This window comes from Mytilus californianus, unplaced genomic scaffold (assembly GCF_021869535.1).
Source record: "Mytilus californianus isolate M0D057914Y unplaced genomic scaffold, xbMytCali1.0.p SCAF_1, whole genome shotgun sequence".
Lineage (NCBI taxonomy): Eukaryota > Metazoa > Mollusca > Bivalvia > Mytilida > Mytilidae > Mytilus > Mytilus californianus.
The window spans coordinates 74,423,836-74,445,645 of record NW_026262581.1 but is presented as its reverse complement, the minus strand read 5'-3'; the positions used below and the strand labels follow the sequence as shown (position 1 = coordinate 74,445,645).

The window sequence follows — 21,810 nt, the reverse complement described above, 5'->3', positions numbered from 1 at the left end:
GAAAGTTCTCTCATTAGCAACCATAGCACATCTCTTTATTTTTATATAGCCATTATAGGTACCATCAATAGCATTCAATGACAACAATGACTAAGTTCCATACATGGGGAAACTGAGAAAACTCATTCAAATTAATGAAAATAGGAGGTGCATATCTTTAAGCTGTGTACAATCACTGTGCAAATTTAAATAAAGTTGCAGGAAACCTGTTGAAGTTACACATTATATAAAAAAGGCACCCTTTATAGAATTCAAGGACAAAATTAATTAGGTCTTCACATGAAAATCCTGAGCAAAAAAAAAAAAGTCAAAAATAAAATGTGCACATCTCCAATCTTATGCGATCACTGTGCAAAGGCAGATAAACTGTTGAAGTTACACATGACTAAACTGGTACATCTACAACATTTAATGACAAAAAAAGTTCCATAGAAGGGTAATCAGAGAAAAAATAATTAAAATCTGTTCAAAATAAAATGTTCAAGTGTGTAGTTTGATGGATGTTGAAGGAAAATTAGTGCAGTTGTGCTTGAACCAAATTAGGGACCCTCTATGTCTTTCTGATGCATGGATGGAACATCAGACATATTGTAAGAGTGGAATCTCTGACAAAGCAGGTAAAAACAAAACTAAAACACTATGTATATATAAATTTTAATGATAATCATAAAAAATCAACAAATTGTAAAAAATATTTCTGTGTATAATATATATATTAATTAATAACAATGCATTATCATTCATATTTCACTCAATTCGATTGAACATTAACTATCTACATTCTGACATGCAAGCTAGATCTATACAACAGCAAACTATGATTTATAACAGTCTGAAAGCCAGTCTTCCTAAATGCATTTACAATAAAATACAAACACTCTTACTTTCAAAGGCATTTTTAAAAAACAGAATTAGAAAATAATGACTTTGATAATCGATTGACTTAGGCCATTTTATAATGTGCAATGAAGATGGTACAGTTTTTACTCAAACTGCTAACTTTTAATAAAATTCCTCATCATTTTGTAAAGCATAAAAAAAAAGTTTTTTTTCCAATAAATGACAAAGCTTTGAATAAAGCTAGTGATCCTCCAGTTTCAATTTTCTTCCAGGTTATTTTTATATAAAAAAAAAAAAATGATAAATTGCATGAAGAGACTTGAAGATAACTAACACATACAGGTAAGTAAATAGCTAAAAATTTTAGTACTCTTGGTCTTATCTTTATTTATAAAAAAATAATTATTCATTTGTAAGGATATGCATGCTTTAGCATAGAGTCTGTTTACAGTGTTAGACTGAAGATTTGCCATCAAGGACATTAAATGACAATGTTTTCTTCCTACTGATGACATATGTTATAAATTAGAATCTTGTCTGTCCATACTTATGATAACTTTTCCTGTCGATCCTCGTCCCATTACATACTGGAATGCCTCATTAATCTGTAAAAATATTGTAAAAGATTTTACGAAAAAAGAGTACTAAACTCCAAGGTAAATTCAAAAAGGTGGAATCCATAAAACCTGACAGAATCAAATGCTTGACATATCAACCAGGGAAACAAGATGAAGTCGTGAGTGATATTTTGTTCACCGAGTGTGTTTATCACCCTAACACCTTCATCCAAGGCCAGTATGTTTTTTATTATACTGAATGCCTTATGATTCAAGTGTGCACTATGTTATTAGAAGGACAATTGTAAAGATAAAGTCATAAATTAAGATAGATTACTAATAACAACAAAACGATGGAAATGATGTAGAAATAAGAATCGGTAAACATCTGCCCGAGCGGTTGTTAATTATTCTTGATCGGCAAACTTCATGCTCAGCAGGTGTTAATTTTAGGCATTAGCATCTGTTGCTAATATTATCACATATTGCTATGAGTGGGTCTGGCTAATGAAAGGTTAGTGAAAATTAACAAATGCCCCGTGTCCAACGAAATGAATGGATAATATAAGAAATTTGCATAAAGAATAATAATGTAAAATATCAGTTGATTGGCACAATACAAAGCCTTTTTGAACTTGTTTGCTGAAAAGTTGTCTACAGCAATTTAACATTTTTTGTATGTCACTGAAGCATGACTAAGGGGCGGAGAGTACATTAACCCTTGGCCTGAAATGAAGGGATGTGAATGCAAAAGTAAACCAAAATTCAATAATCTAGTAAAAGTAGTTCTTTAGAACATACCTATTCATAAATTTTACAATAGTCAGAACAATGTATAAGCTTTCAAAGCTTATCAAGCTTGATAAAATAATATTCAACTATACGCAAATTTGTGGTCATATACAATAATGGACTGATTTTAACTAGCTAAATGATGCCATACCTTATTAAGTGGAAATTCTTTTCCAACATGTGGTGTTATATTTCCTAGTCTTGCCTGTTCTAAAACATCTTCTACTGATTTCATGAACACTGGTGTGTTCATAATTCTATATTCACCCCAAAATAAACCCATGGCTGATCCAGATTTCAAAAGAAGAAGGTTGGCAGGAATACTGGGTATTTTTCCTGAGGCATATCCAATAGTAAGAATTCTCCCTTCTCTAGCCAGACTAAAAATAAAATAAGATATCATGAGGCATATCTAATAGTTAGAATTCTCCCTTCTTTAGCCAGACTACAAATAAAATAAGATATCATGAGGCATATCTAATAGTTAGAATTCTCCCTTCTCTAGCCAGACTACAAATAAAATAAGATATCATGAGGTATTTCCAATAGTAAGAATTCTCCCTTCTCTAGCCAGACTACAAATAAAATAAGATATCATGAGGCATATCTAATAGTTAGAATTCTCCCTTCTCTAGCCAGACTACAAATAAAATAAGATATCATGAGGCATATCTAATAGTAAGAATTCTCCTTTCTCTAGCCAGACTACAAATAAAATAAGATATCATGAGGCATATCCAATAGTAAGAATTCTCCCTTCTCTAGCCAGACTACAAATAAAATAAGATATCATGAGGCACATCTAATAGTTAGAATTCTCCCTTCTCTAGCCAGACTACAAATAAAATAAGATATCATGAGGCATATCTAATAGTTAGAATTCTCCCTTCTCTAGCCAGACTACAAATAAAATAAGATATCATGAGGCATATCCAATAGTAAGAATTCTCCCTTCTCTAGCCAGACTACAAATAAAATAAGATATCATGAGGCATATCTAATAGTTAGAATTCTCCTTTCTCTAGCCAGACTACAAATAAAATAAGATATCATGAGGCATATCTAATAGTTAGAATTCTCCTTTCTCTAGCCAGACTACAAATAAAATAAGATATCATGAGGCATATCTAATAGTTAGAATTCTCCCTTCTCTAGCCAGACTACAAATAAAATAAGATATCATGAGGCATATCTAATAGTTAGAATTCTCCTTTCTCTAGCCAGACTACAAATAAAATAAGATATCATGAGGCATATCTAATAGTTAGAATTCTCCTTTCTCTAGCCAGACTACAAATAAAATAAGATATCATTAGGCATATCTAATAGTAAGAATTCTCCCTTCTCTAGCCAGACTACAAATAAAATAAGATATCATGAGGCATATCTAATAGTTAGAATTCTCCCTTCTCTAGCCAGACTACAAATAAAATAAGATATCATGAGGCATATCTAATAGTTAGAATTCTCCTTTCTCTAGCCAGACTACAAATAAAATAAGATATCATGAGGCATATCTAATAGTTAGAATTCTCCCTTCTCTAGCCAGACTTCAAATAAAATAAGATATCATGAGGCATATTTAATAGTTAGAATTCTCCTTTCTCTAGCCAGACTACAAATAAAATAAGATATCATGAGGCATATCTAATAGTAAGAATTCTCCTTTCTCTAGCTAGACTACAAATAAAATAAGATATCATGAGGCATATCTAATAGTAAGAATTCTCCTTTCTCTAGCCAGACTACAAATAAAATAAGATATCATGAGGCATATCTAATAGTTAGAATTCTCCTTTCTCTAGCCAGACTACAAATAAAATAAGATATCATGAGGCATATCTTATAGTTAGAATTCTCCCTTCTCTAGCCAGACTACAAATAAAATAAGATATCATGAGGCATATCTAATAGTAAGAATTCTCCCTTCTCTAGCCAGACTACAAATAAAATAAGATATCATGAGGCATATCTAATAGTTAGAATTCTCCCTTCTCTAGCCAGACTACAAATAAAATAAGATATCATGAGGCATATCTAATAGTTAGAATTCTCCTTTCTCTAGCCAGACTACAAATAAAATAAGATATCATGAGGCATATCTAATAGTTAGAATTCTCCCTTCTCTAGCCAGACTACAAATAAAATAAGATATCATGAGGCATATCTAATAGTTAGAATTCTCCCTTCTCTAGCCAGACTACAAATAAAATAAGATATCATGAGGCATATCTAATAGTAAGAATTCTCCTTTCTCTAGCCAGACTACAAATAAAATAAGATATCATTAGGCATATCTAATAGTAAGAATTCTCCCTTCTCTAGCCAGACTACAAATAAAATAAGATATCATGAGGCATATCTAATAGTTAGAATTCTCCCTTCTCTAGCCAGACTACAAATAAAATAAGATATCATGAGGCATATCTAATAGTTAGAATTCTCCTTTCTCTAGCCAGACTACAAATAAAATAAGATATCATGAGGCATATCTAATAGTAAGAATTCTCCCTTCTCTAGCCAGACTACAAATAAAATAAGATATCATGAGGCATATCTAATAGTTAGAATTCTCCCTTCTCTAGCCAGACTACAAATAAAATAAGATATCATTAGGCATATCTAATAGTAAGAATTCTCCCTTCTCTAGCCAGACTACAAATAAAATAAGATATCATGAGGCATATCTAATAGTTAGAATACTCCCTTCTCTAGCCAGACTACAAATAAAATAAGATATCATGAGGCATATCTAATAGTTAGAATTCTCCTTTCTCTAGCCAGACTACAAATAAAATAAGATATCATGAGGCATATCTAATAGTAAGAATTCTCCCTTCTCTAGCCAGACTACAAATAAAATAAGATATCATGAGGCATATCTAATAGTTAGAATTCTCCCTTCTCTAGCCAGACTACAAATAAAATAAGATATCATTAGGCATATCTAATAGTAAGAATTCTCCCTTCTCTAGCCAGACTACAAATAAAATAAGATATCATGAGGCATATCTAATAGTTAGAATTCTCCCTTCTCTAGCCAGACTACAAATAAAATAAGATATCATGAGGCATATCTAATAGTTAGAATTCTCCTTTCTCTAGCCAGACTACAAATAAAATAAGATATCATGAGGCATATCTAATAGTAAGAATTCTCCCTTCTCTAGCCAGACTACAAATAAAATAAGATATCATGAGGCATATCTAATAGTTAGAATTCTCCCTTCTCTAGCCAGACTACAAATAAAATAAGATATCATGAGGCATATCTAATAGTTAGAATTCTCCTTTCTCTAGCCAGACTACAAATAAAATAAGATATCATTAGGCATATCTAATAGTAAGAATTCTCCCTTCTCTAGCCAGACTACAAATAAAATAAGATATCATGAGGCACCCTTCTCTAGCCAGACTACAAATAAAATAAGATATCATTAGGCATATCTAATAGTTAGAATTCTCCTTTCTCTAGCCAGACTACAAATAAAAAAAGATAATGTGAGGCATATGTAATAGTAAGAGTTCTCCTTTCTCTATCCAGACTAAAAATAAAATAAGATATCTTGAGGCATATCCAATAGCGTGAATTCTCTCTTCTTCAGTCAGACAAAAAATAAAAATATATCGTGAGGCATATCCAATAGCTGGAATTCTTCTTTCTCTAGTGAAACTATAAATAACAAGAGATTTTGAGGCATATCCAATAATTAGAATTCTTCCTTCCCTAGCCAAACTACAAATGAAATAAGTTTTTTTTCCATTCTGTAACTATACACTAAATAAAATAAATGGGGAATGTTTCCATGAGACACAGATGATGCCCCCGCTTGCATATCATATTAAGTTATAAAGGCACATAACTGAAGAACGATAAAAGTGACACCACCAACATTCAAACTTGATCTGTATTTTGTGGTAATAAGCATTGTGTATAAGTTTCATAACATTTGGTTGAGGCTAACTTAAGTAGAGAACGGAAACAAAAAATTCACAATTTTTCCATTTGTAAAGGGGTATAACTCTAGAAAGGTAAAAGTGACACCACCCAAATTCAAACTTGATCTGTGTTTTGTTGTAATAAGCATTGTGTATAAGTTTCATAACATTTGGTTGAGGCAAACTAAAGTTAGAGAACAGAAACATAAAATTCAGCAATTTTTCCATTTGTAAAGGGGCATAACTCTAAAACCGTTAAAATGACACCACCAAAATTCAATTTTGATCTGTGTTTTGTGGTCATAAGCATTTTGTGTAAGTTTCATAACATTTGGTTGAGGCAAACTAAAGTTAGAGAATGGAAACCAACTTTGGGACGTACGTACATACGGACGGACAAGGGTAAAAATTAATGCTCCCTCCGCTACGGCGGGGGCATAAGGCTGGGGCATAAAAACAGTTTTAACTCTTACTGGTCTGTTTTTGTTTTATCTACTAAACTTGTATTATAGAGTTATGTGCTTTTTAGAACTGATTTTAAATATACTTTTATGTCTCTTTTGTTATTCTTCTTATTTAGAGTCAAAGGGGAATGATCAAGTGCTAAAAAAACTAACACTGCCACATAATATTTATGCATGTCCAAAGTTAGGAATGCTTATCTGTGGTTGTTTTTGGTAACATCTTAATAATATTTGTCCTGACATCAATTTGGTATGGATTGTGGATCTTTTAAAATGGTCTCTTCTGAATTTTGTTTGTTTGTTCCTATAGGAAGTAATAGCTGTTTTACTTATTGCATCTTCAATTTACCTTTTGACACAGTCTAAGAACATATCACCACCTACAGGATCAAAAACAACATTTACACCATCTCCACCCGTGATTTCTCCAATCCTGCTCCGTAACTTCTCCTGTTTATAGTCTATAACATCTGTAGCACCTTTAGATTTGGCAATATTTCCCTTCTCTGGGCCTCCACAGGCTGCTATAACATGCTATATGTAATGTCAAATAACAATATGTATAATTATTAACAGTGTTCTCCCAGGGCCAATATGACGGACCGCAGCGCCTTCCAAATATTTTTGTTGTCCCTGCAGCGCTTACTTTGGCACACAGTGCCTTAAAAGATAATCCTGCAGCGTGTTAATTTTCATATTTAATTATGAACTGTTGATAACTTTTGTAAAGTTTAAGATCGCGGCTGAGCAGCTGAGAAGATAATCAATATTACACCAAATTACACAATTATTGATTGACTCCAGTCTATCCTTTACCTGTATTTGCCTTATCAGATTGCATAATTGCATAGATTAATATAATCGAATAAATAAATATTTTTCTTGGATACTTTTTTCAGTGTTTCAGTGTTGGAATTACCGAAAAAGATCGAAAAACAAATACGAAACTTTTTTATGCATGGCTTTCCTGATTTCTTTGCCGAATTAAATATCAAATTTTCTCATTGGTCAATCATAAAATCTATTTAAATACAACCAATGAACATGATGAAAACATGTGGTAGCTTTGCAATACACAACTACAAATATTTATGAATGGAAGTCGTTTTACGTAAAAAAACGTCAGTAAACTTATATTTATGATAAATTAAAAATGTGAATCGATAGTTAGGGTCAGAACGCGACATTTTGTTCATAGAAAGTAAAATTCCTCTTTAATTGTCATGTTTAAAAAAATAAATCAGTTATGTCGGTTTTTGGTCTTTGCATGGGAAAACTAATACAATTAACAACTAGATGTCAATAGTTGGGAACAGAAACTTAGAAGCATATGCATAATGTTACTAGTAAATACTTTTTTGGACTTAACTTTGAAGAATTTGTCAGGCTTCTACTTGCCAAAGAAAAGATAGTACCAAATACACACGGAAACGATCTCGAAATGACAAACACCTGTTTTTCATTTCTTTTGTTTTAAAAAAAGTTGTATTCCAAAAAATACAAACTGCTTAATAATTAGATAATATAATATCTTTAGAAAGGGCTGATGCTCAAAGAACAGGAGAATATTCTCTTGAAATTACTAAATTTGGACTCCTTGAATTAAATTTTTACTCTAATGGACTGTGATGAGTGTAAATTGATTTGATTTTATTTTATAATAATTTATAAATAGTGTACATAATTAAACACCTAGCCTGTCATAAAGCTTTTAAATTCATATTGTATTTCTGAAGGATTGTTCCGTGTCACAATAGCCCACTCAAAACTAGAGGCTCTCAAGAGCCTGTGTCGCTCACCTGTATTTACTGATGCTTTGGAAATCATGTAAAATAAGGTTAAAATCATAATTAATAGTATTAGATATTAGATATTATAATAATATCTAAGTTAATAACAAAAAACTGCAAAATGTTTGTAAAATTACTAACTCAGGGGCAGCAACCCAACAACGGGTCGTCGGATTTGTCTGAAAATTTCAGGGCAGATAAATCTAAATCTGATGAACATTTTTGCCCCCCTGTCAGATTTGTTCTAAATGCTTTAGTTTCAGAGATATAAACCAAAAACTGCATTTTACCCTTATGTTCTATTTTTAACTAAGTTGGCCATGTTGGTTGGAAGGCGGGGTCATCGGACAAACTTTTTAAACTAAATACCCTAATAATGATTATGGCCAAGTATGGTTAAATTTGTATCAGTAGTTTCAGAGGAGAAGATTTTTGTAAAAGATTACAAAAATTTACGAAAAATGGTTAAAAATTGACTATTAAGGGCAATAACTCCTAAAGGGGTCGACTGACAATTTTGGTCATGACAACTTATTTGTAGATCTTACTTTGCTGAACATTATTGCTGTTTACAGTTTATCTCTATCTATAATAATATTCAAGATAATAACCAAAAACTGCAAAATTTCCTTAAAATTACCAATTCAGGGGCAGCAACCCAACAACATGTTGTCAGATTTGTCCGAAAATTTCAGGGCAGATAGATCTTGACCTGATAATCAGTTTTACCCTATGTCAGATTTACTCTAAATGCTTTGGTTTCAGAGATATTAGCCAAAATCTACATTTTACCCCTATGTTCTATTTTTAGCCATGGCGGCCATCTTGGTTGGTTGGCGGGGTCATCGGACACATTTTTTAAACTAGATACCCTAATGATGATTGTGGCCAAGTTTGGTTAAATTTGGCCCAGTGGTTTCAGAGGAGAAGATTTTTGTAAAAAGCTAACGACGACGGACGACGACGGACGACGGACGCCAAGTGATGAGAAAAGCTCACTTGACCCTTCGGGTCAGGTGAGCTAAAAAAAGGGTTATGCGCTACAATTTTTTGCGCCTTCAAAAATTTCTGTGGAGAACACTGATTAAGTTAAGGTATCTATAAGGGATTTCTTCATTTGTTAAGTTACCTGAACAATACTGCTTCTGATGGTCAAATCTTTGAGTATCCTTTATTGTTTTTCATAGACATGATGTGATTTTAGTCATATGTGAACACTATGGAAATAGAATTATTTATAAAGCTTCCAAAATTTGTCTATTAGAGTCGAAGTTTGTCGAATAGAGACAAAACTTACGGTAATAATGACTTTACTTTTGTAATACATCCTGCTCTTTTTTTATTGAGTTCTTAGTATATGATCGATTATTGTACAGACAAAGTAATTTTTTTGACTGGTCAGAAGTAATAATTATTATCTTTGAATCTATTTGTTCCTGATTTTTTTCTGCAATCTTTTGCTCCTAAAAGAATATTCATTAGATATCTAGCATGGAAAGACATCCTAAATTTCCTTTTTCTGCCATAAATAACAAAATTGCTTTGTTTTCACATAAATTTGTAAGTCTAAAATGAAGTGGGTATGCAAGAATATATAAAAGAAATAATTTAACATTGGCACATTTATACCTTCCCTGTAACCAAATATTATGTCCTTAAGAGCATATGATATGATAGAGACAATTCAAGTGTCACAGATTCTTGGATAGGTTTCACTTAACTTCTGTAACTATGACTACCTTTGATTTGAATACTTTACTGGCTATTTCTACTGCAGCTAAACCAGTTCCACCAGCTGCTGCTGTAACTAAAACAGATTCTCTGAAATCAAAACAATTGTATTATTGGCTTGGGAACATCTATAAAACATATTTGAACTAAACTATAATAGGAATATGTATCCATAGGACATGTCCCCCTATGCACTATCGTTTGTTTATGTCCAGTTAAGCATGAAATTGGCGTTAAAATCATAATTTGCCATATAAATTTAAAAGTTGTCTTAATATTTCTTTTTGTCCATTTTGAAACTTGGTATGTATGTTAAATATTTATTTGTATCTGCTGTATTCATTTCAAACTTGTCAGGCTTTAGTGATGTACTTTTGTTGCTGGTTTGTATTAGAACTCAATTTTATTCAACCAACATAATTTGTTATTTTTTACACTATTTTTTACTACTTGTAATTAACTCAATCCATATTAAGTAAAATTAAACCACTCTCTTGCATTTCATTAAATAAAAAAAAAAAGGGAATGTGTCCATGGGACACAGATGATGCCCCAACTTGCATACAAAGTTATAAAGGGGAATAACTGAAGAACAGTTAAAGTGACACTACCCAAATTCGTACTTGATCTGAGTTTCATGGTAATAAGCATTGTGTTTCATAACATTTGTTTGAGGCAAACTTAAGTTAGAGAAAGGAAACGAAAAATTCAGCAATTTTTCCATTTGTAAAGGGCACAACTCTAGACCAGTAACAGATACGACACCAAAATTCAAACTTGATCTGTGTTTTGTGGTAATAAGCAATGTGTATAAGATTCATAACATTTGGTGGAGGCAAACTTAAGTAATGGAACTGAAATGAAAAATTCAGCAATTTTTCCATTTGTAAAGGGTATAACTCTAGAAAGGTAAAAGTGACACCACCCAAATTCAAAGTTGATCTGTGTTTTGTGGTAATAAGCATTGTGTATAAGATTCATAACATTTGGTTGTGGCAAACTTAAACTATAGAACGGAAATGAAAAATTCAGCAATTTTTTAATTTGTAAAGGGGCATAACTCTAGAAAGGTAAAGGTGACACCACCCAAATTCAAACTTGATCTGTGTTTTGTGGTAATAAGCATTGTGTATAAGTTTCATAACATTTGGGTGATGCAAACTAAAGTTAGAGAACGGAAACCAATTATGGGACGTATGTACAGACAGACAAGGGTAAAACTTAATGCCCCCTCCACTAAGGCGGGGGTATAAAAATAAGAGGCTACTAAGACCCTGAATCGTTCACCAGGGAAAGATAAGCCATTTTGATTTTTATTTAACTTTTTTGCAAACAGTTATGTTTGCTTATTGTACAGTTTCTCTCTAACTGTTATACTTTTCAAAATAATTGCCAAAGACTAAAAATATGTTAAAACATCATTTAAGAATAATAACTTCTAAACGGAGATAGGCTTTAGTCATTTGATTTCTTTTCTTTGTAGATCATCTCTTGTTGATAATCTTTGCTGTTTACAATTTCCCTCTATCTATTTAAGTTTTCAAGAAGAGATAAATAAAAAAAAATATGGTTAAACTTGTAATTGAAGAGCATTAACTTCATAAAGGAGTTGATTGACAATTTTGGTTATGTTTGACTTATTTGTAGACCTTAATTTGCCGATAATTTTTACTGTTAGAGCTTCATGCTATCTTCTATTGTTTGTAAGGTAATAGCCAAAAGCCTCAAAAAATGGGTAAAAACAAAATCATTATTTAGGGGCAATAACTCCTATAAGGAGTCATATGATAATTTTGGGGCAAAAGGAATGCTAGTAAATCTTAATATTCTTAACATTTTGTCATTTCAGATATTCTCTTTCTATTACAATTTTCCATATATTATACAATTACTACATTTTACACTTATCTTTTATTTTTAGCCATGGCAGCAATTTTGGTTGATTAGGAAGAACAAATAAATGTGGATAGTGTCCACATGTGGACACAGATGATGCCCCCGCTTGCATATTATATAGTTATAAAGGGACATAACTGAAGAACATTAAAAGTGACGCTACCCAAATTTGAACTTGATCTGAGTTTTGTGGTAATAAGCATTGTGTGTAAGTCCCATAACTTAAGTTAGAGAACGGAAACGAAAAATTCAGCAATTTTTATGTTTATAAAGGGACATAACTCAAGAATGGTAAAAGTGTAGCCACCAAATTTTGTACTTAATCTGTATTATGTAGTAATAAGCATTGTGTATAAGTTTCATAACATTTAGTTGAGGCAAACTTAAGTTAGAGAACGGAAACTAAAAATTTTGCAATTTTTCCATTTATAAAAGGGCATAACTCTGGAATGGTGAAAGTGACACCACCAAAGTTCAAACTTGATCTGTGTTTTGTGGTAATAAGCATTGTGTATAAGTTTCATAACATTTAGTTGAGGCAAACTTAAGTTAGAGAACGGAAACTAAAAATTTTTCCATTTTTCCATTTATAAAGGAAATAACTCTAGAACGAATAAAGTGACGCCACCAAAATTCAAATTTGATCTGTGTTTTGTGGTAATAAGCATTGTGTATAAGTTTCATAACAATTGGTTGAGGCAAACTCAAGTTAGAGAACGGAAACCAATTTTGGGACGGACGGACGTACGTACGTACGTACAGACGGACAAGGGTAAAACTTAATGCCCCCACCGCTACGGCGGGGGCATAATAAAAACACAAACTTTATGCTATTAAATACCCTATGGATCATTCAGTCAAATTTTGCTTGAAATTGGTCTATTGGTTTCAGAGGAAAAGATTTTTTAAAGTTGACCATAATGCCATGAAGCTGAGCTAAAAGTGGTTTACCCTTGTTGTAAATTTGCTTTCCTGGTTAGAGCCAAGTATGCTGTACCATAATTCACTATCAGACCTGCACCTGCTCTCAGATCTACTGAAGATGGGAGTTTCCATGTAAACTACAATTATAAAACAGATGACATGTTACTGCCTACTGTACATTATTTTTAATATTGGTCCAATTTTAATCAAGGCCTTTTGTTCCAATAAGACCAAGACACAAGGAATTAAAATTACTTCATTTTGAAATTATATTTTATGTTTCTTATCCAAATAATTTTGCCAAAATTGATAAAAGAAAATATATGGATTTTCATTTTTGTATAAATTACTTAATAACAGAACAAAGTTTTATTTTGTTTCTTAACAGGAGTCAATACAGTTTAAGGGGAGATAAGAATTAAAATGAATTTTTCACATCTCAGTTTTGTTTATGATGATGTTGTTGTAACAGAATCTTATAACCGGAATTCAAATTTCGTAAACACACTTTGAGGAACAATTGTTAGAGTTTTCTATAAGATAAGCACGGAATACATTCTTTGTATGTCTTAATTTCATAAATCACAATGAAAGCCAACTACTAAAAATATAAAAGAAATGACAATACATAAAAAATGTATAATTGCTCTATAAAGGTCAGCATGTAATACAAAAAATCTATGAAGTTTTAAAATGGAACAATAAATTTATTCAATTTCTCACCATTCAAATTTTTCAAAGATAAAAAAAAAAATTTGGTTAATCTATTACTAAAAGTAGCGGTTTTAAAAAAACTTAAATTGAAAGAAATTTTTTGTTCCAAGAACTTATTAAAATCATAAAATAAAACATAGTTTACTGTGTTTTTGTCTTTGAAAAAAAAATTGCACACTTTTAATGTCTCACTTTACTTATCATGTACTTATATATATGTCTGTTATATGAAGGTTTTACTACAAGTATTACATAAACTATTAAAGATCCATGTAAATGAGGTCAAGGTCAAATGAAACCTACTAGGCAAACATGAACACCTAACAATCATACCATACACCAAATATAGTTGAACTATTGCTTATAGTATATGAGATACAGACTTGACTATGAAAACTTAACCTTACTCACTGATCTATGAAATGAGGTCAAGGTCAGGTGAACCCTGTCTGACGTACATGTAGAACTTGCAAGGATCCCAAATACCAATATAGTTATCCTATTATTCATAATAAGTGAGTATTTCACATGACAAAAAAATATACTTCATTTCAATCAGTCGCTAAACAATGAAAATGAGGTCAAGGACAATTGACATATAAAAGATGAAAACTTCGTCACATAAGGTATCTGATTACAAGGTATGAAGCATCCAGGTCTTCTACCTTCTGAAATATATAGCTTTTATAGTAAACCCTAAGTCTCCCATTCTGCGACTTTGAGTTTAAAAAAAAAATGAAAGCAAACAGAAAGAAGTTAAACAGTAGATCTCAAATGTCTTTAACCAGTCCAACTCAACATTATCAAGATCGTGATACAATATAAAACTTTACCTTCATCTAACTATTGGCTTACAGAAAATACCAGCAGATCATGAAAGGCAAGACAAATATGAAATCAAATTTGATCACAGAAGCTCAGTAAATTGTTAAATTGTAACAAAAGTTTGGCAATCAGGTGGATGGATAGACAAAATTAAGGATAGACACTGACAGAGTAGGTTATTTGTGCATATTCTGCCAATTCTACGTGTTATAGTATAATACAATGTGTTCTTGAAATTAACCATAATACTAACCATCGCTGGTGAAATGCAATGAGTAGAAAATCCACCATTCATAATTAGTGAAATCACTTTATCTCCCTTCTTAAGTGTTTTTACATTTTTTCCAACCTCTTCAACAATACCAGTCACTTCAGTTCCTGGAATACCAATAACTTTAACATTCAACAACTGGTTAAAACATGATTAGGGAGTCAAATTTGTGCATTTTTCTATGTTCATTAAGAAAAATACATAAAAAGATTTTTTATTTTCTTTTGCAAAAACTTAAATTAAGATGAAAATTTTGTGTAATGAAGTATTTAAGAGTATTTAATTTTCTATTCCCATTGAATTCTTCTTTTAGGATAACAAGAATGAATATCCTTGAATTTTTTCTCTGTAATAACCCTACAATAGAATACAAAAGTTACAATCTTTTTCAGGTATTATTTATTATATCAATCTTTCTCTTTGTTATCGATGTATTCACATTTCTCCATCCTTCAATTATTAAAGAAACAATTTTTATTATAAATAGATGACTGTTTGCACTTTTTCATTTTGACTTTTAACAATGAATTATGTATAAATAACCTTTATGATACACGTATATTTACAGGTTTTGCTTGAACAACATAGTTTGTTCACTTTTCTAATAAAAGAACTTATTGGTAGCAATGAATTACATTGATTTCCCAGTCAAATAAAAACCGATAATTTCACATGTGAAATAAATGTGGTTATTTCACTCTCTGACGTCATACAACAATAGGCGTTGTCAAGACGTCGATAACGTCGGATCAAAACAAATTGTGAATGCGTAGAAAAAAGATATAGTTCCTTACATTTTCTACATTAATTTCATTAAAAAAAGCATTTGCCAATGTAATAAAAAAAATTAACTAATCAAAGAATTCAAATATCGAAAAATATTCAACTCGTGACCGAACAACACTGATAATTAACTCATGCGCTACGCGCATTCGTGAATTAATGTGTTGTTCGGTCACTTGTTGAATATTTTTCTCTATTTGAATTCTTCGATTAGTTATTCTATAAATGTTACATCTAATGTTATTATACCTTACATATATCATAAACAATTCTGTTGGGTAAAATGTTATCACGTGACATGGAATAATTCAGTTCATTTTCATTTAAATGCAAGGAAGGATGAATAACCCTAATTATTCCATATTGATAAGATTTTAGTAGGCTTTTCTATATGAATGGGATTTTGAATAAATAAGCATATTCACCTGCGGAAAAAGTATAATCACCACGCAAAACGTCGCGTGCTTTTACGTGCATAATTTTGGTAAAAAAAGTTTGATGTACAATTGGTTTTGATAAATAATTGCCATTACATACATTTCTCTCGGAATATGGAATAAAACAATAAGTGTCTTTTGTTTCGGTAAATATGTGGTTTAATTGACTTTTGAAAACTCATCAAAAGACAGTAATTGTATAAAATTCACACCCAGCGGTGAATAACCCTATTATTCACCGATGAATAACCTTTTTAAGTTTCTTGATTTGTACACGAGTTATCTCCCATGAAAATGACATCACAGACGTAAGTAAACAAAATGGCAATGTTCACGTTACAGGAAGCCCATCGAGTGAGGAGGAAACAAGGGTTTGGAAATGCATCTAGTGCCGAGGATATGTCTTATAAACAGTCCTTTTCAGGGCCATCAATATTTTACAAAAGATTCTACCTTTGTTATACATACGAGAAATTGCAAGACACAAATTTGTTTTCGAACGTTAATTTAACTTGTGTTTGTTACAATACAGTAAGGTAAGTGCTTTTTCAATGGTTCAAAAGGCCCTTCCACTGTTAGTTCGGTATAATAAAAGTTAAAAACAATTGTGGCCCCTTCAAAGCGATGAATATCCAAAATTGTCAACCCTAAAAAATTATTTATTTCGGTATGTGCCCTCAATCAATGAAATATCAAATACATCCTTATAACACTCTTGAAATGAAACCAGTTCAATTATTGGATTACCAAACTGCATCAATATGACTTAATTTTTTAAAAGTTTATGTGTGATACCCATCAGAATTCATTTTTGAACACATGTTCAAGTTGTAGCAAAATACAACTGTTTAGGGTATTTTGAAAAATCATTTTCCCTCCTGATGACCAGAAAAATAATTATAAGTATCAAAAACAATATATCTATTAATTTCTCAAGCCCTTATTAAGTTAGACATAGATTTCATTTTGTTACGCACCTGGAGTAAATGGTACTGGAATACTGGACTGATATTTTCCTTGACACACCAGAATATCAGCAAAATTAATACCACAGTATTTTACAGAAAGCAACACCTATAAAATAGATATCTAAATATATGTAAATGTCAAACCAATGTCCAGTCTCAAATAAATCTGTGTTCTGTCAAAAACCACAATCCTGACCTCCTTTTCCTGGAATGTGACCTAATGAATTAGACTTATCACCGTGTTTGTACTTACATGAGCAACACTACCGGTGCCACATGTGGAGCAGGATCTGCTTCTTGAGCACCTAAGATCACCTCTGGTTTTTTGTGTTGCTCAGTCTTTAGTTTTCTATGTTGTGTTTTGTATAATGTTGTTTGTCTATTGGTCTTTTCTTTTTTTGCCATGGCATTGTCAGTTTATTTTTTGACTTATGAGTTTGAATGTCTCTTTGGTATCTTTCGCCTCTCTTTTAGATCTGTTATGTCATGGCACTCTAATCAATGCCGCTTTGTTCAGCCTTATATATAACTGTTCTTTCTATAGATCTGTGTCCTGTGACGTCATGAAACCAATTTGTGGCCCCTTGTTTAATCTAATCTGTCTTCTTTTTACCAGGTAGATTTTCAGTAATGTAATGTGACTTTGGAAAAAAGTCAATAAAAAAAATACAATACTCCAAGGAAAATTCAAATCGGAAAATCCCTTATCAAATTGCAAAATCAAAAGCTCAAACACATCAAACGAATGAAAAACAACTGTCATATTCCTGACTTGACTGGGACAGACAGGCACTTATCGAATATGGTGGGTGTTTTATGAGCACTCAGCCCTCCCCTCACCTGGGAACGTGGTGTGACAACACAACATAAGAACAAATCAGTTGGGAATGGCTTGCCTCATCAGATCAACACAAAGTGCAAAATAAACTTTAAAAAAGTAAAAAACACAAACAACATTTAGTATAGATCTAAGAATACTCAAATCTATTTTACCGTCATATCCTTGAAGATGTTTTGGCAATTCTGACTCAACACAATGTACAGGAAATTACTTGTTGAAAAGGACAAAAATTTGAGAAAAGAAGGGACATAGATTTGTGAGGCCAGTGACACAATAAAAATAAAGGATAGGACAATAATAGTAGATCTGAGGAAAGGACAAAGATTTGATTCTTATATCATGTATATATATGTATAGGTTCAGGTATAAAATGGAATAAAATAATAACAATTATAACAATTATAGATTTTTTATCATGATTATGATCATAAAAGGTTCAATAGCATTCAAATTGAGCTTTTCTTTTAGGCCTTAGAATTAAGCTTTATTACCTCATCATCATAAGGAGATAATTGATGGTCTTTCTTCTGTTGAATCTCCAATGGTTTGCTAATCTCTGTACAAACTGCTGCTGTAAACATTGTTCTTCTGGCTTCAGATCTAAATAAATATACATTATGAAATAGTGCTGATTATGGCATTTTCACAGATGATATACATGATATCTTGATTTATTTCCAATCTGCTTTTGTCTTATTCAAATACCATGTGTAGTTATTTGCTTTCATAACATTTGGAAACACTTTTTAATTTGATCAATGTGTCACCATGGAAATATTACAACTGCCAATGGTACTGTAGTTGAATATATATTAAAATAAATGCAATGAATGCAATTGGTAATTTACACACAACAAGCAATCACATTAAGTTAGCTCCATAGAAGCTGCCAAATTACAATGGACATTACTACAATATTACCTGAGAATCCATTTTTTTTTATGATTTTTTCTTTTAAGGGTTTTCTGTTGAGATACCGATGTATGTATGGGGGAACAACAGATGTCTCCAATTAAAACAAAGTTGGCAATCTTAAGTTTTGTTAAAAAAATAAATATTTCTTAATTGTTTTAGGTTGTATTCATTAAAATATGATTTTTTATGACAACAACACTGTGAATTAGAACGAATATAAATATGAAGATGTGGTATGAGTGCCAATGAGACAACTCTCCATCCAAGTCACAATGTATAAAAAGTTAACAATTATAGGTCAAAGTACAGCCTTCAACACGGAGCCTTGGCTCACACCGAACAGCTAGCTAAAAAGGGCCCCAAAATGACTAGTGTAAAACAATTCTGAGTGAGTGAGTGAGTGAGTGAAACAAGAAAACCAACGGTCTAATCTATATAAAAAAAGCGAAACGAGAAACACCTAAGAACCACACCACAAACGACAACCACTGAACAACAGGCTCCTGACTTAGGACAGGTGCATGAAATTGCAGCAGGTTTAAACGTTTTAACAAGCGCCAACCTTCACCCTAACCTGAGACAGTAGTGTAACATTACAACATAAAAAAACACACTATAAAATATCAATGGAAATGGTTTAACTCGATCAAAAAGACATTTAAACAAAAACAAGTAAACATACACTGAACGAATAAGTTTGATCTATGACACAATATAAATACAATATTAAGACGTAGGTGCCTATATAACATAGAAGTTACAGGTAGTAATAAAAAAGTTGGAGGAAGAATATCAATAAGACAACTCTAACCTGGGATAAAATGGCGTTAAATAAAACAACGTACACAGGTAAATTTAAATATAATAATTTTGTTGTTAGTACGGAAGTAAACATTTTTTACAAAATTAATAAATTTGTTGTTCAGAGTACGAGTACAGAAGTGAAAATTTATCGTCATACTAAATACTTATCAAAGGTGGTACATATTAAATAAAAGTGAGACGAGATAATTAACACAAAATAAGTAAACATTGAATTACAGAAATGCATTACAAATTTTGTCAACAGGTCAAATTAACACAAAAGTACGATTTGAAAGTACTCACAGTTACTGAAAGCTAGTTAAAAGCCAAAAACAATAAACAATAAAAAAATCATGCATCAGAGACTAAAATCAATTAAAACACATCCCAGCGATTTAGTGTTTTAACGCCATGGACAGTCAAAGAAGACATGACTTGTGCAATGCCAAAATAGAAGCCTAAGACGGACAGGTTTACCAATAGCATCTTTCTATGTCTTCATTGATATCTTTTGCACTTAAAACAGAGATTTAATTAATTTGGAATTTATCAGTACTATAGAAAAAGGAATAATTCAGCACTCCTACTCCAGTAAGGCAGTATATATTGGCATTATAAATTATTGTGAAAAAGGTTTTCTTTTAATAATTGGCAATCATGCATTTATTATGGAAACACCTGAACTGTGACCATGAGTGTACGAGCACACTGATGATATGAGTGTATGGTCACACCACTGTGACCATGCATGTATGTCACACTACCGTGAATATGTATGTTTAGTAGCATAACTGTTGTATTATGTGGAAATAAGAAGTGCAACACAAATTATTTATTCATGGACACCAAGTGTAAACTGTGAAACCCTACAAGCTCATATTGTATTGTAATGATGACCTTCATTTTGCTTAATAGAAAAATAGAAAAAAAGAAGACCTGTAAATGTTATCAGTTGTGGATTCCAAAGGTAATCAGGTTGTTAAAGTGAAAGTAGGTCACACTTCTTTCTGACAGTCATATTCAAGTATAAAGGCATAATATGTGAAGTAGTTGACTGAAATTATGTATTGTATTATTTCTTGGTTGATCTAAAAGTTCGTTACTCTTACACTATAGCTTGGGTAAGACGAGCTAATCTATGCATTTCAGCAAGAGTAATTTAAACAACAATAGCATGGAACAGTCCAGAGGTATTCCGTCAGCCGGAAGTTCAAAAGAGAAAGTAGAAAACGTGGGAAAATAGAAAGTAGAACTGTAAAAGTTGTAAGTTGGATCATAAATGAATGTTACAGTCATGTGACAATGTACACAATTATGTAATTTGTGAAAAAGGTCATAAGTATACTGAAACGTTCGCCGAGCGGAGCCACGCCCCCGCCTGAATCCTCCCCTGACAGTCCACTATAAAGGGGAGAATATTTTGTTACCAAAATTTGGTATTTTATTTTAAAGACTCTCCTTTACCAGGTTACACAGAAATGAGAAAACTAAAAACTAGCCTGGATTTTGTTATGCATTTTTTCGTTTTCTAGAGAAAGGTCACCTTAATAAACTATAGTTGAGATAGATGTTTGAGAAATTCCCGTAAATTATGTAATTATTGTTGTGAACTCTATTGATTGACATGGACAATAGAGGGACAATATCTGCACAATGATAGGTGATTAAATGAATCTGGGTCCTTTCAGCACAGGATTTTGTTTAGAACTATCAATAGGAAGATAGCGCTATCCATTATATATGGAAAGTCGTCCTTCCGAAGTGCCTGTGCCATTTGCCTTGATTCACGCCTTGATCCTGTTAGCTCTATTATCCCCTTGGCCCTGATTCATATTTTATTTTGTTGTCTTGTTATATGAATTTATAATACATCTACATTAAACATTATAAATTGTGGAATTATTATAACTCGTTATGTCTGAGAACTGATCATTAATACAGGTCTAATACAGGATCCAGAGTTACAGGACTTTAATTGTCAGATTTAAAATAAATTTTCACATGTTGTACCATAGCTTGAGTTTGCTTGGATTGTTTACTGGAAACTTTACATAATTGTTAAAGTTGGTGAACATAACACACTGTTAGAGTTGAAAAAAATTCTGATATGTCATTCCCAGGGGCTGATTCAGGCGGTGGTGTTGCAAAGGATTTGTTGTCCTCAGCTTAATAAAGAATATATCGATAATTTTACCTAAAAAAAAAAATCAGTTTGCGCCCCAGGCCCCCCTAACCTAAAATCCTGGATCCACCCCTGATTCCAATGTTATAGACTTCGACCATCAATTTAACAAAGCCATTTTTTTAAATGTCATGCAG

At 31.9% G+C, this 21,810-nt stretch overlaps 1 protein-coding gene across 21 annotated transcripts; it reads right to left on the bottom strand.

The window, feature by feature from the left end:
* Positions 1 to 642: 642 nt before the first annotated feature.
* LOC127724045 (quinone oxidoreductase-like protein 2) lies at positions 643 to 20,691 on the bottom strand. 21 transcript variants are annotated; one of them, XM_052230820.1, is made up of 9 exons: positions 20,601 to 20,691; positions 18,264 to 18,372; positions 16,941 to 17,037; positions 14,726 to 14,850; positions 12,961 to 13,070; positions 10,122 to 10,203; positions 6,942 to 7,126; positions 2,341 to 2,569; positions 643 to 1,445 (listed from the first exon to the last, which is right to left on the bottom strand). In XM_052230820.1, the coding sequence occupies exons 1-9, from the start codon at positions 20,633 to 20,635 to the stop codon at positions 1,359 to 1,361; spliced, it is 1,059 nt and encodes a 352-aa protein (XP_052086780.1). In that variant the 5' UTR covers positions 20,636 to 20,691; the 3' UTR covers positions 643 to 1,358. The 21 variants fall into 21 exon arrangements, with proteins under 21 accessions (XP_052086780.1, XP_052086797.1, XP_052086789.1 ...); XM_052230837.1 differs by having other exon boundaries at positions 20,595 to 20,681; XM_052230829.1 differs by lacking the exon at positions 20,601 to 20,691 and adding an exon at positions 20,428 to 20,565.
* Positions 20,692 to 21,810: the final 1,119 nt, after the last annotated feature.